Raw genomic sequence first — 15665 nt, 5'->3', positions numbered from 1 at the left:
TGGGAGTTTGGCCTAGTGGTAGAGTGCTTCCCTAGCATGCATACAGACCTGAATTCGATTCCTTGTTTACCACATACATAGAAAAAAGCCAGAAGTGGTGCTGAGGCTCAAGTGGTAGGGCGCTAGCCCAGGTAGAGCTCAAGTCCAGGATGGGCAAATAAATAAATAAACAAACAAACAAACAAAATAAAATAAATATCTGTACCCCTAAAATTATTTTTGTCTTTCCTTATGGCATAGAAGTGTGGCCATAAATTACATAAGGATCCATGAACATAAAATCTATTAAGCCACAATTATCAGCATGCATCCTGCTCCAGCCTGTTGTTTCCAACATAGAAACAAATAGGAAGGGGAAATACATAATAGCTTTGCAGTGAATAGATTCATCTTTCATAATTTAAGCAAACCAAACTTCTGTGCTTGGTCTAATGTATGTAATAATAAATACATGGTCTGACTAAGGACCCATGATAGATTCCTAGAGCCATGAGACAAATCCACACTGTCCACTTACTAAATAACACTGACCTACACAGAAATGTGTGGGACACCCCGTGTCCTCGTTTGCGGAGTGGACCTGATCATTGGGTGACTACCACAGAGCTCATGGGATTAAATGGACAGAGGTGAAGTGTGCCTGGTGAGTGCTGACTACTAAGATTCTTACTACCAGTTGTTTGATACTTTGCTGCATTTTGTGGGAGATGCACCAATTCAGTGTGCAGCTCTTTCCCCAGTATCCCAAACCAAGACAGAATATCTAAAGTGACCATGTTCAAAGATGGTCTAGCTGATCTAGCCTGTCATCCTAGCTACTCAGGAGGCTGAGATCTGAGGATCAAGATTCAAAGCCAGTCTAGGCTCTAAAGAACATGGGACTCTTATCTCCAATTAATCACTAGAAAATGGGAAGTAAGGTTGTGGCTCCAGGGGTATGATGATCACTAGAAGTTTTCACTGAGAGAAATCCCTGTGAGTGGGCTTAGGAAAATAGAGGCCACTGAAAAGGTAGTGGGAGTCTGGGACTGCATGTTTGGGATACACTGGGCATCCCTTCAGAAGGCACAGGCTGCAGGAACAGATTTTTTTTTTTAGTTTTGTAGGCTGTATTAGGACAAAATAATAAAAGGCACACATATTTTTTGGAACATAATATGTATTTGAAAATTCTCAGAAAGGGTAGTTCTTAGACTTTGTTACAAAAAGGAAACACATCAAAAAAATCAAAGGAAGGAAGGAAGGAAGAAAGAAACTATGTACTGTGTCCATTTTTTTATGAGTCACATGTTTAATTATCCTCTCCCCAAGCACTCTGACAGCTGGTCATTCTGATATATTCTATTCCAAGAAGAATCCAGGCAGCTTTTTATTTTTGTGCAAAGCTTTAAGAACATCTCAGAGTAACTATCATCTAATAACTTCATTTTTCCATTTTATGCACTAAAAGAGATATACTTGCATACCTCCCATAGAGTCTGGCCATGGCTTTGTAATGGAAACAGCTGCCTTCCCAAATGCTTCTGCGTTTGTATGGACAATTGAACACTAACTAGTTCTCTCAACTGTTTTGAGTCCTTACTATATTTGCTGGACTATAAGGAAAGAGGATTTATGCAGCATTATTCACAGGCCACAGCCACCTGGCTGGCTAGCTTCCCTTACCAAATTGTGAACTGGTTTCTGTCACTGATTTAATTAATTGCTGGGTGAATCAAACCCCAATTCCCTGTAAAAGAAGAGACCATGTATTAGGTAATCCTGCCTTTCTATTTGTCTTACTCTATTGAACTTAGAGAGCAATTAAACATCTTTCTCAGTCAACTGCAGTGAGGGTGGATGAGAGTGGAAGAGACACAGCCTGCATAGTGGCCTGTCAAGCACAAGTCATTCAGAGGCTCAGGTGGGAAAGATAATATTCTAAGATTTGTCTCATGGAAAAGTATCAATTCTTAGATTAAAATAAAGTGTTGTTTAAAAATGGAAAGAAGCCCACCCCGGTCTGGTGCTGCCGGGCGCCCCAGGGCCTTGGTGGCCGCAGCCACGGGTCCCAATGGAGCCGCCCAATCTCTACCCGGTGAAACTCTACGTGTATGACCTGCCCAAGGGCCTGGCTGGCGGCTCAGCCCCATCATGCTGGGGAAACAACTGGAAGGCATCTGGCACACCTCCATAGTTGTGCACAAGGATGAGTTCTTCTTTGGCAGCGGTGGTATCTCCAGTTGTCCCCCGGGAGGAACACTGCTTGGATCCCCAGACTCAGTGGTGGATGTGGGGAGCACAGAAGTCACAGAAGAAATCTTTCTGGAGTACCTATCCTCCCTGGGGGAGTCTCTGTTCAGAGGTGAAGCCTACAACCTATTTGAACACAACTGCAACACCTTCAGCAATGAAGTGGCTCAGGTCTTGACCGGGCACAAGATTCCATCTTATATCACTTATCTGCACTCTGAAGTTCTGTCCACGCCTTTCAGACAGGCCCTTCGGCCCCTCCTGAACTCCATCCAGATACAGCCTCCTGGAGGGAGCACCGTGGGCAGACCCAATGGCCAGAGCTAACAGGACGGCACCGAACCACCTGCCTCTCCAGGGCTTTTCCATTTTAAACAAAACAAACCCTACCAGACTTCTATTTTATAATTTTACATCAGAGCTAACAACCAGGCGATGGCTTTTTAAATTTCCCAGGGAAGGAGATCGCCAGGCTGCACGAAGGACAATGTTGCTAAGAAACAAACGAAAATGCCACCCCTTCTAATAGTATTATACTAATTTATTATGGCTGTCATGTTGTGAGTTCACTTTTGACGCTGTTTTCTAAGCGTCCTCCATTGGAAAAAGGGAGGGGGTTTGTTTAAGCAGAAAGCAAGAGGCACCTTTTCGGGGAGCCCCAACTTAGAACCCCTTTCCAGGGAACACCTACACTCTGCCCAGGTAACCACACCAGTAGGGCCCAGGTGAACTGTACAGCACCTGGCACCTGGCACCCATTACTCAAGTATTAAATGAACCAAAGGATTTGGTACACAAGGGACCAGTTACAGGCTGACTAACCCCCAACCTAAGTGAACTCCTTAGCCACACCTCTCTCACCTTCCCTCCCCCTTCCACAACAAGACCCTGGGGCCAAGACTGATGCAAGCCGAGCCTCAGGACCCAAAGAGAGGGACGCCAAGGATCGGGCCAGAGAAACCAGGATAAAGCCATTCGTCCCTCCTTCTACCGAGACTGATTGCCATCCTTCGCCATTATGCTGCATGCCCATGAGGCAGCTCTCCTCTGCGTAGCCTGCCTGTCACAGGTGATGAAGGTCTGGGCTGGAGTGGCAGAGACCAGGCCTCCCGTCCACAAACAACAATGTAAGTGATTTATCTTCGCTAGAACTAGCCAACCATTTACCTTACCCAGCTAAGGACAAGGGAGATGCTCCTGGAGAAACATACACTGATGTGGGAAGAACAATGGTGCCAAATCTGGGGGACAAGAAAAGGCAATTGTTTCCTATAAGAATATATACATAGAAAAAAGCCGGAAGTGGTGCTGAGGCTCAAGTGGTAGAGCTCTAGCCTTGAGAAAGACCAAGGACAGTGCTCAGGCCCTGAGCTCAAGCCCAGGACTGGCAAAAAAAAAAAAAAAAAAAGAATATATCTTAGGCCAACTGCTTTGGGGGCACACATCTCCATTAGCTGTGGTTGGGGTACAAGTGGGTATTTTCCTAGCCAGGGAACTGATTGCTCACACCTGTGATCCTAGCTACTCAGGAGGCTGAGATCTGGGGATTGAGGTTCAAAGCCAGCCCACGTAGGAAAGTCTGTGAGACTTTTATCTCCAGTGAACAACCAGAAAACTGGAAGTGGCGCTGTGGTTCAAGTGGTAGAGTGCCAGCCTTGAGCTGAAGAGCTCAGGGACAGTGCCCAGGTCTAGAGTTCAAGCCCCACGATGGACAAAAAAAAAAAAAAACAAGCATGGGTCTTTTCCTAATAAGTTGCTGCTAAGGTGCTAAGGCTTCATAGACAGGGAACAGTCAGGAAGTCATGATCGTGTGAGTCTCCCAGATTCTGTTCTCATGCTCATCTCCCATGAGTATTTTGAGGAGTTGAGTGTGGAGAAGGGCTGCCAGGGCCTAAGGATCAGCTCTGCCCCCTGGGCACTTCCTGCCATGGCTCCCTGATGCTTCTAAAACCTGAGTTGAGTGGCTTCTTTCTGGGGCGGGGACCTTTCCTCCCTGAAAACCTGTTGCTCGCCCTGCCCTTTTTGCTGTTGTCTTTGCCATCAGCCATAGTAGTTGGCATTATCAGGGTCTCAGCTGGACAAAAGATGTCATTCCGCCTAAGTGTGTGCCAGGGGCACATCTAGAGAGGGAGGTCAAGGGCATAGATGCCCTGGATTACTACTGGGTATGACAGTGAGAAAGGGGAACTGAAACCAACAGAGATTGTTACTACTGACTGACTGGTACAAGGTCGGAGGGGAATGGGTGCCCAGGGCTGGGTTTCCTCGGTGATGTCATAGTTTGGTACAGGCCATTGTCCTGCTTTCTACTGTCCTGGCCCAACTTCCTCTCTCACAGTTCTCATCTTGGTCCAGAGAATGCTGAGCTTTCTCTCCTCTCCAGGCTCAGCTAGTTTTTGCCCTCCCAGCAGTGACCCTCAACCCTAGGTAGGGTTCTTCTGAGAAGTTTACCTGAGTGACTACCCCGACAGAATTTCAGTCACTTGATCCTTCCTGTCCAGCATGCCACTGCCTGGGCCCTTAAGCAGGTGGGGACATCCATGGAGAACGGTCTCCCAGAGCTCGACACAAAGGCAGGCAATCCCCCCCCCGCCCCCACCATGCAGAGTGTCCAGGCCAGGACCCCAGCCCCCTCTTCACAGTCTGTCTGTCCCATTAGCTCAGGAGGATACTTGTGACCAGGAACTCACAGAGTGGAAAGTGTCACACAGGGGGCACCTCTTTAGAGACATTAGTTTAAAGGGACAGGGAGGAGGGATGACTTACTCCCCCAGAAGAAATAAAGCTTGAACCTTTGAGATTCTTTGATGTCCTTCAAGTCAAACTAATAACTGTGTGTATTATGAAGGTCTTTGCTGATTTCAGTTGGAGTTTTTTTCTAATGCAATAAACTCACGTTTGCCTGCTGAAAAAAAAAAAAATGGAAAGAAAAGGCCGAGAATGTGGCTTAGTGGTAGAGTGCAGGCCTAACATGAATGAAGCCCCAGGTTGATTCCTCAATACCACATAAACAGAAAAGGCCAGAAGCGGTGCTGTGGCTGAAGGAGACGAGCACTAACAAAATAAGCTTGACCTTCCTGAGCAAAAGAACCTCAGGGATTGTGTGTAGGCCCTGGGTTCAAGCCTCAGGATTGGCAAATAAGTCAATTAATTAATTAATTGTATTATTACATAGATTAATATGTATCTATGACATACAAACCCTCAGCCTAATTTTAATTATATCCTGAAATCTAAGTGCCAGTGATTGTATATAGAAATTCCCTTCTTGAATACTTGCTTGTTAAACATGTCATTTGAAATATGATGTAAAAATCAATGTTAATAAATTCTTTAATAAAAAAATAATTGCTAAGCAAAACAGAAAAAATAATGGAAAAAAAGCCTTCTCAAGGGTCTGTCCTCAAGAGCCATCTTGTAGGTTTTTTGTTATTTGTTTTGTGAGAAGGATGAACTACTGTGGGCCAAAGTCATCATCCAGTGGTTTTAAGAGGTATGACATAGTAAATGTTTCCCAGACTCCTGTGTTGAAAAGGCAGCAGTGTTCAAAGAGGTCAAACTTTTAGGAAGATGTTTGCAGTCTGAAGGCTTTAACCTTTTTTTTTTTTTAGTGCATTAAATTTTTTTGTTGTGATTAATAGAAGGGTTACATTATATTCACCAGATAGAGGGTGCATAACTTCACAAACATTGATACCCTTTCTTATGACATGGTCCCCATTTCCCTCCCACCCTCCCCCTGCTTATCTTGATTTCCGCCCTTCCCTATCCAATTTCAAATAACCAATTAAGCACATATAAAATATAACAGATAACAAGGTGAAATATTGTAACAATATGAGATAACCAAGGGATGGCAAAAGGGATGAGAGATAACATAGTACATTAAGGGTAACAGTCACTCATTATATGGCTTTTGTTTCCTTCTCCTGGAGGGCCTTACATTTAGTGTCATACTATTTGACCTAATGTCTCTAGATTTTGTTCTATTGTAAATCTCAGCTAGGAGAGCCCAAGGTTTCTACTGATTATGACAAATGAGGGAGACTATTGGGCCTATTTCCTTGCTTTAACCTCTTATAAATACATTAATCCATGGATAGAGTATCCTAGTGTAATGATTTGGAGAGGAAGGACTTTTTTTTTAGGGGCTTGAACTCGGCCTGGGCGCTGTCCCTGAGCTCTTCAGCTCAAGGCTACTGACTTATCCCCTGGGCCTGGGCATTGTCACTGAGCTCTTCAGCCCAAGGCTTCCACCCTACCCTTGAGCCAAAGCCTACTTCCAGTTTTTCTAGAGATTAATTGGAGATAAGAGTCTCAGGTCCTTTTATGCCTGGCCTGGCTTTGAACCTTGATCATCAGATCTCAGCCTCCTGCTTAGCTAGGATTAAAGATGTGAGCCACCACGCCCGGTGAGAGGGACTTTGTCCTACAACTCACCCTGTTCTGTCTCTGGTTCCTGGCTGCTAAGAAGTGAGCCTCCTTCCACTACATGCTGCTGCCACCATGATGTCAAAGGCAATAGGGTCAACCAGGTACTAACATCGCAAGACAAAAATGTTCCCTGGTATATTTGATATGCCTCCTTTGTTATATTGATGGAAAGATGGTCAGTGCAATAGGTAAGTCCAAGGCCGTGAGTTTTAATTTTACTGTGTCCCAGGGCTTGTTAAAACACCAGCTGATAAGCTCTTTCCACAGAGTTTCTGGTTTCATTGGTATGGTAAGTCTAAAAGTTTGCATATCTAAGAAGTTGCCAGATGATTATGAGACAGGCTAGGACATTTTCAAAACCACGGATGTAGGACAATATATGAAAACAAGTCAAGCTCCATCTCAGACAGCCCGCAGGTGACAGACAAACATGGAAGGGAATGATGTAACTGCCAGTTTTCAATTCAAATGCCAGTGTGCGTCTCTTCTCAACATGGGAGAAATGAATCCTCTATCCTCAATACTGCTACATCAATAAACAAACCCTAATCGGTGTGTGTGATCCACGTGGTGGTTAATGTGTGCAGGTAACAATTCAGCCCCAGTGGACTTGATCAACTGCTCAGGACCTACATACTTATATTTGATCTGTCTTCGAGGTCTAAAGAAGATTCTGGGCTAGATGCTATCCAAGATGCCTTCTAATACTTGGACAGAAGTTCTCAGCCTTTCTTTGCTCTATATAGATGCCTCCCTCCCCTAACTAATGGACCAGCACAAGAAGTCAGTTCATTTAACACACATAGAGTTTAATGACCACTTATTAAAATACTTAGTGACATCTGCTGCTTTAGGTACCAGCCTTTCTGTTCCTCAAAGATGCAATTCCCTCAGCCATTGCTTGATTGTGTTTCTTTTGGGAGCCTTTCCTGACCTTCACCCCAGACATTTCCTTAGGAATATTGCCCCTCCAGTCCCACTCCAAAGAAAAAGAATGCAAAGTTTACTCACATCTGTCTATTCTGCTAGATTGCAGTACCTAGAAGACAGGCACTATCTACCACTAGAGCATTCGAATGCAGCCAATGCCTGACATAAGATCTCTGCACAGCACGCCCCTGGATCTCACTAGGTTGCCCAAGTGATAAGCTGCACAGAACAGAATACATTCCCCAGGAGGAGTATGACTTCCTTCTTGTAATGAAAGGAAGTACAATGCCCTGAGGTCCAAAGTAGGCCTCTAAGTGGAGCTACTCTCACATTCCCGTTAGAAAATCCTTCTGTATAGTACCTGGCTCTACCTTGTCTTTCATGGTACCATGGTGAGAAAGTCAAGGGGCTGGGATGGAGATAGTATTTTTTTTTCCTGTCTCAGGCTTATAACTGTCTTTGAGAAAACCTGTACCTGAACTATTCCTGTGTGAGGTGGAATTTTTCCTGATCTCTATTCAGGCAGATGGCAACTCTAAAGGTGCCCTGCCTGCATGATGAATATTCATTAATATTCATAGATGCAAGATGATTCTCGAGGCTGACAGGCTGGCTGTAGGATATATTGATGAGTTATATTTCCACCAACAGTTCTGGTATCTCTCAACTCAGCTTGTGTCTACAGCTGTTTCTTCCACACCTCCATGGGATATTATTTCCCTAGGTGCATCAAATTTCCTCATTTCCAAACTGTTTTCTTCATCTCCTCTACAAGGCCAACCCTCAAGCAAGTCTTAAATCATCCTTACTATTTCTTTTCTTGAACATCATATCAAGTAGTCAGAGTCCCTGTCTTCAAAACACAGCTGCAGTCTGACCCCTGCCTCTCAGGGCTTGTTTTGGTTGTGGGTTCCTGTATAATTTCTTCTCAAATGACTGTGCTAAAATCTGGCCACTATTTTGTGGCCACAGCCATCCAACTGCTTTCCATTTCAAAATTAAATCTAAAGCCCCTCCCATAAGCATTCACAGTATGATTCCTTCTGTAATGTCCTTTCTGTTCCCAATCTTTTTCCATTCCTGTGCCAGCTACATGAGTCTCCTTTCTATTCTCCATAAACAGCAGCCTCAAATCTGAGGCCTTCTCACATCTCACTTTGTCAGCCTACAACTCTCAGCTTGAGATCTGATGGCCAATGCCCTCAATTCCTTCCCTGGAAGGCCTTCTGCAACAGCTCTGGAAAAATTGAATTATGAGAAGGTCTCATATTGCTCCCTATTGAATTTTCTCCATAAAAGCTGTCCTTGAGAAAGTTTGGTTCATGAAGGATAGTATTATAACTAGGGTTTTTGGTATATTGATTTTGTTTTTGATTTGGGGGACTTTTGGGGTTTTTTTTGTTGTTGTTTTTGGTGGTACGGGGGGAGGAGGGTTGAACTAAAGGCCTCATGTATATCAAACAGGTGTTCTACCCACCATTTGAGCCACATGTCTCATCTTCCATTTATTTTGAACAGCTAAGATTTCTCATATATAAATATATCTGGCATTTTGTCCTTGGGAGAGTTGTGAAGATTACTTTTTAATGACCATTAAAATTTTGTGTAAGACAGTAATTGGGCAAACATTTTCTATAGCAAAAATAAAACCTGTAGAAAACTGGACCTGTGAAACAGTTAACAAAGATTATGCCTGGAGATTAATAATTCTCTTGTTATTAATCACTATCCAGAGATGAATATCATTTTATTGACCATGAGTCTATATCAAAATTACTCCAAAATATTCAAAATATATATCTTTTCTTCCCTTGTACCACTTCTGGTTGACTACAGTAGAATTAATATTCATCATCTTCATGTCCACTGTTCTATCACAAACGATAACTGTGAATTAAATTACAAGCCGTTTTATGACTATTTTTCAGTGAATGAGTAAAGAAAAAATTATTTAATCTAACTTAAAGTTGCACATTAGCACACAGCTAAACAGAAAGCAATTCTACTTAAAGATATGATATCATATGGTTCTGGCTTCACAAAATTGATTTCATTTATAAAGTTGAACAAGTGAGCTTATTAAAGTGACTAATGAGGTCTCTATAGTATTTTTGTAAACTGAAGCAAATTAGGTCATCTAAATTGTTCTGTATCTTCCTAGCATTTTAAGATGCAAAACAGTGAATTAGTACAGATAATCATCTTTTCTCAGGGGATATTAGTTTACCAGGCTCCTGGATCCATTCAAAAGCTAGAATTTTATAGGACACTTCTTTTTAAACTGTTAAAAGAAAATTAATACTCAAAAGAAATTTAGGATAGCTAATGAAAGTTATTTTTGTTTCTAATCCCATTTTTTTTCTTTTTTGGCTTTTCAATTCTATCTTAAAATTAGTCTCACAAGATATCATATTGTAACTCAATATCACTGAATAATACAGTTGGGAATTGTCCAATAATTCTAGTAGGTAACCCTAAGAGTCAAATTTCTTGTCATTGTTTTGATAGTGGCACTTACTAATGTAAAAAAGAATAAATACATAAGACCTTTTTTAAGGGCTAGGATGTATCTCAGTGGTAGAGCATTTGCCTGTAACAAGGGCAAAGTCCTGGGCTCAATACCCAGTGCAAAACAAAACAAAACAAAAGAAAAAGAAAAAAACACTTTTCTTAAAAAGCCTAGAGAAGATTTACCATTTTACTTTGAAGATAGAGAAGCAAATTAAAGGTAGGTTAAAAGGTCTGTCAGACTGTATGCTTAAGTCTATTATCTCACAAGATAAAGTCTTTTGTATCAGGTCCTCTTACCAAGGGAAGAAAAAATGGGCTCTACTTAGCAAGTAATTGCTCTTCATTTTACCTAGAGCCAATAAAGATAGAAATGAATGGAAAACAACTATAAAAAAGAAAAAAAGAAAAAGGAAACATCAGCTAATCAACTGAGAAATAAAAAAGATTGATTCATTCTTTATGTACCCAGCTGAATAAGCCATTTCAGACAAGGCTTATCTCTTGTTTGTTTTGCCCAAGTGGCTGCAGAATCTACTTTATCAGGACACAGTCAAGGAACACAAGCAGATCACAATGGCACCAAAACTCATAGTTTTATAGGAGGAAAGTTTTAAATTGGCAATAAATAAACTGTGAAGTAACTTGTGACTGAAAATGAAAAACTCTCCACAGAGACACACAAATACTGCAGGGGCAGATGGACAAAGATTGGCAATTGTCTCTTTATCGCTTCACATGCTACCCACTGCCCTATACTTCAGCAGCAGTCTCCCAGGACACACACCTCTTTGTAATGCAACCTCTCCAGTTAGTATGAACTTCTGGAGGTAGAGATCACACAAGTAATCAGTGGACCAACATAGTAAGTCAAAAAAGAGCAAGAACAAAGTTCCTTTTACAGTGGGCTGACAGAGGTGTGTGGCAGAGTAATTTTCATGTTGTATATATTAACGAAGCTATCTGGCTTCAGGGCAAAGTTTAGAGGAATAAGATTGGCTGCTACTGACTAGTTAATTCACTTCTAAAGTTCATCATTGACTGCAGTCATGCCAAAAAAGTATTTAAAGAAAGCAAAAATATGACCTATCTTTATGCAAAGTTAACAGACAGATACTTCCCCAAATCAGAGGACTCAGGTTTTGTTGTCCTGTTATGCTGAATTCAAAGACAGGAAAACATGAATGAAATATTGCCTATTTTTATAAAGGAGGATATAAGAAAACCCCACAATAATCATTCTGTATGCTACACAGCATTAAAAAGGTACATACAATGGAAATACTTTAATCTCTTTCAGGATATAAAATAACTAGAATTAGAACATGCTAAAAAACTGCACTATAGTTCCAAGAATTCTGCCTGCCAGGTTAAAAAAGTACATATATATCAAAATGCAGTCACACAGCTGATTATTTTACAGTATTACATTTATTAAATTTCATCATTTATGATCACTTCATTATAACCAAATTAGCTCTGACGTAAATTTTGTCAGTTAAAAACATAACATACTGATTTTTCAACTATTTTACTTGCATGTACTTTTAAATTCTCATGCAGTGCTCATAATTAGGAAATACTGTACATCAAGCCTTTCATATTATGCTTAGTAAGAACCAAATTCCGAGCATAAAAAAAAATGCCAACATAAAGTCACTCTCCAAAAACTGCTCAAAGATACATTAGCCACTGTTCTAATGATATATTCACAAGGCAATAATATCATTTTAGGAAGGAATCACAACAAATGAGACCAAAAGTTGAAGGGAAGAGGCTGGAGCATGTAAAAATCATTGAGAATACCACATACATTTCAGTGTTTTCCACCTTCCAGTTTCAAGGAATGTACGCAAAATTGTTCTTAAGCAGGCAATTATCAGGAGAACAAGGAAACTGCTTTTTATGCCATACATTTTGAGAAAAGGCAAATGCCAGTGAGGAAAAAGAGATGTGTTCATTATCTTTTAGGTCTGTCTATATCATCTATAGCTGCCAGAAGTTTTTGTCTTGCTTTCTTGTTGATATGGGATCCCAAGCAAACATTCACCAGATTGGTCAACTGCTTCGTTGAATATTCCTGTATAAAGAAAGAAGATGCAAATTCAGAACACAAGGGAATGAATGTGTGTAGTCAATGACAGGAAAGACTAGGATAGTTCTGTGCCAGCAGATACTTATGAACATTAAAAGCCAGGGAGAAACAGCACAAATTACATTTGAGGCACAGAGACAACTTGCTGACTGAGCTGTAAAAACAAGGAGTGAAAAATGCTATGTAGTATATACACATTTCAAACAGGAAGCAACTGAACCTGGCAAATAGAACAAGCCTATGGGTTTTTAAAAAATTTTTAGTTTTTGCCAGTTGTGGGGCTTGAACTCAGGGCCTGAGCATTGTCCTTGGACTTTTCTCAGGGCTAGAGCTCTACTACTTGAGCCACAGCATCACTTCCAGTTTTTTTCTATGTATGTGGTACCGAAGAATCCAACCCGGGTCTTTGTGCATGCTAGGCAAACAATCTACCACTAGGCCAAACTCCCGGCCAAGCCTATGGTTTATATCTGCTGAAAGGTCATACATGTTATTTGTTTCTGTGGTAAGTTCTTAAAATAAACTGTTAATTCAAAAATTTCAAGTATAGGGCCAGGACCAATCTGAGCACTCAGGATCTATGGCAGTCTGGGCTCAAACTCCCCTGCTATAGATCCTGAGTGCTTAGATTGGTGATGATTTTAATACCTCCCATGCTTTCATTTACTCCATCTATCTATGTTTTTCTTTTCATTTTATTTTTTATTATCAGAGGTAATGTATAAATGATTTATAGTTAATTTGCCAGATTCTATCTATGTATTTATCTAATCTATCAGACAAACAATATAAAAGTCATACAGAAAAACTCCCATATTAAGCATGCTTAAGTGATATACCATTAAGTTAAACTGTTAATCTGTCCTAAGTAACTTACAGTATTTTTCTCACAAACAAGAAGATAAATAATCAAATCTATTTTAAAGGTAAAATCTGCCAGGCACCAGTGGCTCACACCTGTAATCCTACCTACTCGAGAGGCTGAAATATGAGGATTGCTATTCAAAGCCAGCCCAAGCATAAAAGACCAGAAATCCTGAAGTGGTGCTGTGGCTCAGTAGTAGAGCACTAGCCCTGAGCTAAAGAGTTTAGGGACAGTGCCCAAGCCCAGAGTTCAAGTTTCACAAGCATTAACAACAGCCAAAAAAAAAAAAAAAAAGAAAGAAAGAAAGAAGAAAAAAAGGTAAAATCTAATTTAGGATACAAGTTTAGTTATTTACAGATTGTTACCAATTATCATTACTATATGCCAGTATATTTAAGCTGTAATATTTCACACCATGAAGTACAAAACGCTAGTAGTATAAAAGACTACAGCTCATGAATTGGTTCAATCTTCCTAGATTTAATTTCATCTTTACGCTAATCAACAGATTTGGGAAAACCAATAATGTGCTCACTTTGGATATGTTTCCAGTTATTATTTCTAACAGTTCAAAAGTATACAGATGGATTTGTTTAGACAAAGAGAACTATATAGACACAATGTGAATATAATTTTAAAAAACTGAACTGACCTAAATAGTTCGTGTTTAAAAAGCTGATGTTTTTACATTTCATTCTCTTAATTGAGAATTATGTAATATACCAGACAAGATCAGCACAAAGAGAAGGAATGAAAACTTAATTATTTCCAGCTCTCACCCTGTGCTCTTTGATCCAGCGTTCCATGTCATTCTCTGTTAGGTAGTATGCCTTGATGTAGGTTTCTACAAACTCTTTATCAGGAATGGGTCGAATATCAGTCAGTTTCTCAAGTTTCATTAAAAACTGTTGGAAATCCAATTGCATTAAGGCCCGACCTTCATTACTGCACTTTTTGACGTTGGCATACCTAAGATATATAATAGCAAAACAGCACAGATGATGGCCTGATTAGGAAAAGAAACCTTTAGGTACCTGAACTTTTCTTTAAACCACATTTGAGTAGATGGTCAAAAAAAAAAAAAAAAGAGAGAGAAAGCACTCAGGAAAAAGAGCCCATGATCCTATGTCACAAGAAATAGGTTGAAAGAAAAATTATTCTCTCTGGCTTTCAGTTTCCTCATTTGTAAAGCAGAAACTGAAGACTTCAAGGTTCTTTGTTCCTCTATGGAATACAGAGCTCTTTGTATCCAATTAACACACCTATCTATCAGAAAGGTGAACTGTTATTTCAGTTAATCTGGCTTCCAAGAGATATCTATAAAACTAAGCTTTGAATATTCCAAAGTAATCCATTTTATGAAAACAATCAGTATTGTAACCACTTGATGCAAAGGAAACCAATGAAATAATTCTCCCACTAACACTATATATTTTTTCCATGATAAAACAATTCCTATTTATTGTGACCTCTCACACTGTTGAAGTATTATGTGTCTTAAGATGAATTAGTAACCTGTATAAACATATTAATTTTAACAGTACAACATTTTATTATTCCTAAGTCAGTATCCAGTTCCATCAATTAATCATATTGAACACGGAAAACTCAACCCAAAGAATGAGTTATTTCGCCTATGGAAAGTTGCAAGAGAATCACAGCTTATATTATTTATTGACCAAGCTTTCATTCATTTTCAATAAAGTGATTTATGCAGAAACCTAATATTTATTGCTTACTTTTCTACTTCAAACAAATTTATTGAAAGTACTTTTCAGTCTGAGTTACTGAGTCACCCATTTTACGACTTGTAGCATTGGTATTTACAATACAGAGAGACAGGATGGTTGTCAGTTCATCCCCATAAAGTTGTCATTTTCTTATGCTTTCCTTTTTTAGCAAGTAAGAACTAAGGAGAATGCATGTGAAAAAATTCAATTAATGTACAACTTGACAATACTGTACAAGGTATCTGACATATCTGTTCACCTTATTGGGGCATTTTACTGATTTTTCTCTGTGCTCTCCATGTGGCAGAGTAAAAACATGGTCATTCAGCAAGCGGGAGAATTGCTAACAACTAACTGGTCTGTAAATTAGCACATGAAAAATGATACTGCTTACAGTAATTCAAATATGACAGATGTAAGGCGAATATTGAAACTGGGATTATCAGAACTGACTTTACCAGTAGAAAATCAGAAGTCCATACGTCTTCTGAGTTTACACTCAGTATGAACTTGGACAAGTTTTTCAACCCTTGTCAGTCTTGATTTTCTGAGGTTAAGCTATCTCAGTGAGAATATAAGAGAAAAATAGTTTCTGTCAAAGAGGTAAGGCATATGTTGGTGATGGGACCTAGGAAAACATTTGGTTCAGTGAATGACACATACTTAGTGCTCAAATGTTAGGAATCACTGTAATAAAAGTTTTACTTTAGTAATAATTATTAGCTTAGCTTTCAGTTAAGCTAATTATTCCTCAGTCATCTACTAGCTTGGTTGGTATCACCAGCAACAAAATAAAGCACTGAGGTAGGCACAGTTTCTTCTCAAATAAGAGTCCAAACTTTTCTATTATCACCACCAATTCTCTCCATTT

General features: G+C 40.0%; 1 protein-coding gene and 1 pseudogene across 1 annotated transcript in view; one reads left to right on the top strand and one right to left on the bottom strand.

Annotated features, from left to right (window-relative positions):
* The first annotated feature begins 2013 nt into the window (after positions 1 to 2013).
* LOC150063373 (desumoylating isopeptidase 1 pseudogene) lies at positions 2014 to 2648 on the top strand (annotated as a pseudogene).
* A 6733-nt stretch (positions 2649 to 9381) lies between these two features.
* Positions 9382 to 15665, bottom strand: part of Vps50 (VPS50 subunit of EARP/GARPII complex) — a 116557-nt gene continuing 110273 nt past the window's right edge. Inside the window, exons 27-28 of the mRNA XM_090333121.1 lie at positions 13844 to 14033; positions 9382 to 12184 (exon numbers count right to left, since the gene is read on the bottom strand). Coding sequence (XP_090189247.1) covers positions 12065 to 12184; positions 13844 to 14033 — 310 coding nt within the window. The 3' untranslated portion in view covers positions 9382 to 12064. The remainder of the gene's footprint in view (positions 12185 to 13843; positions 14034 to 15665) is intronic.

Source organism: Megascapheus bottae, chromosome 5, assembly GCF_031878675.1.
Source record: "Megascapheus bottae isolate mThoBot1 chromosome 5, mThoBot2.hap1, whole genome shotgun sequence".
NCBI lineage: Eukaryota > Metazoa > Chordata > Mammalia > Rodentia > Geomyidae > Megascapheus > Megascapheus bottae.
Note: the sequence above shows the minus strand (reverse complement) of the source record. Positions and strands in the feature narration are given on the sequence as shown.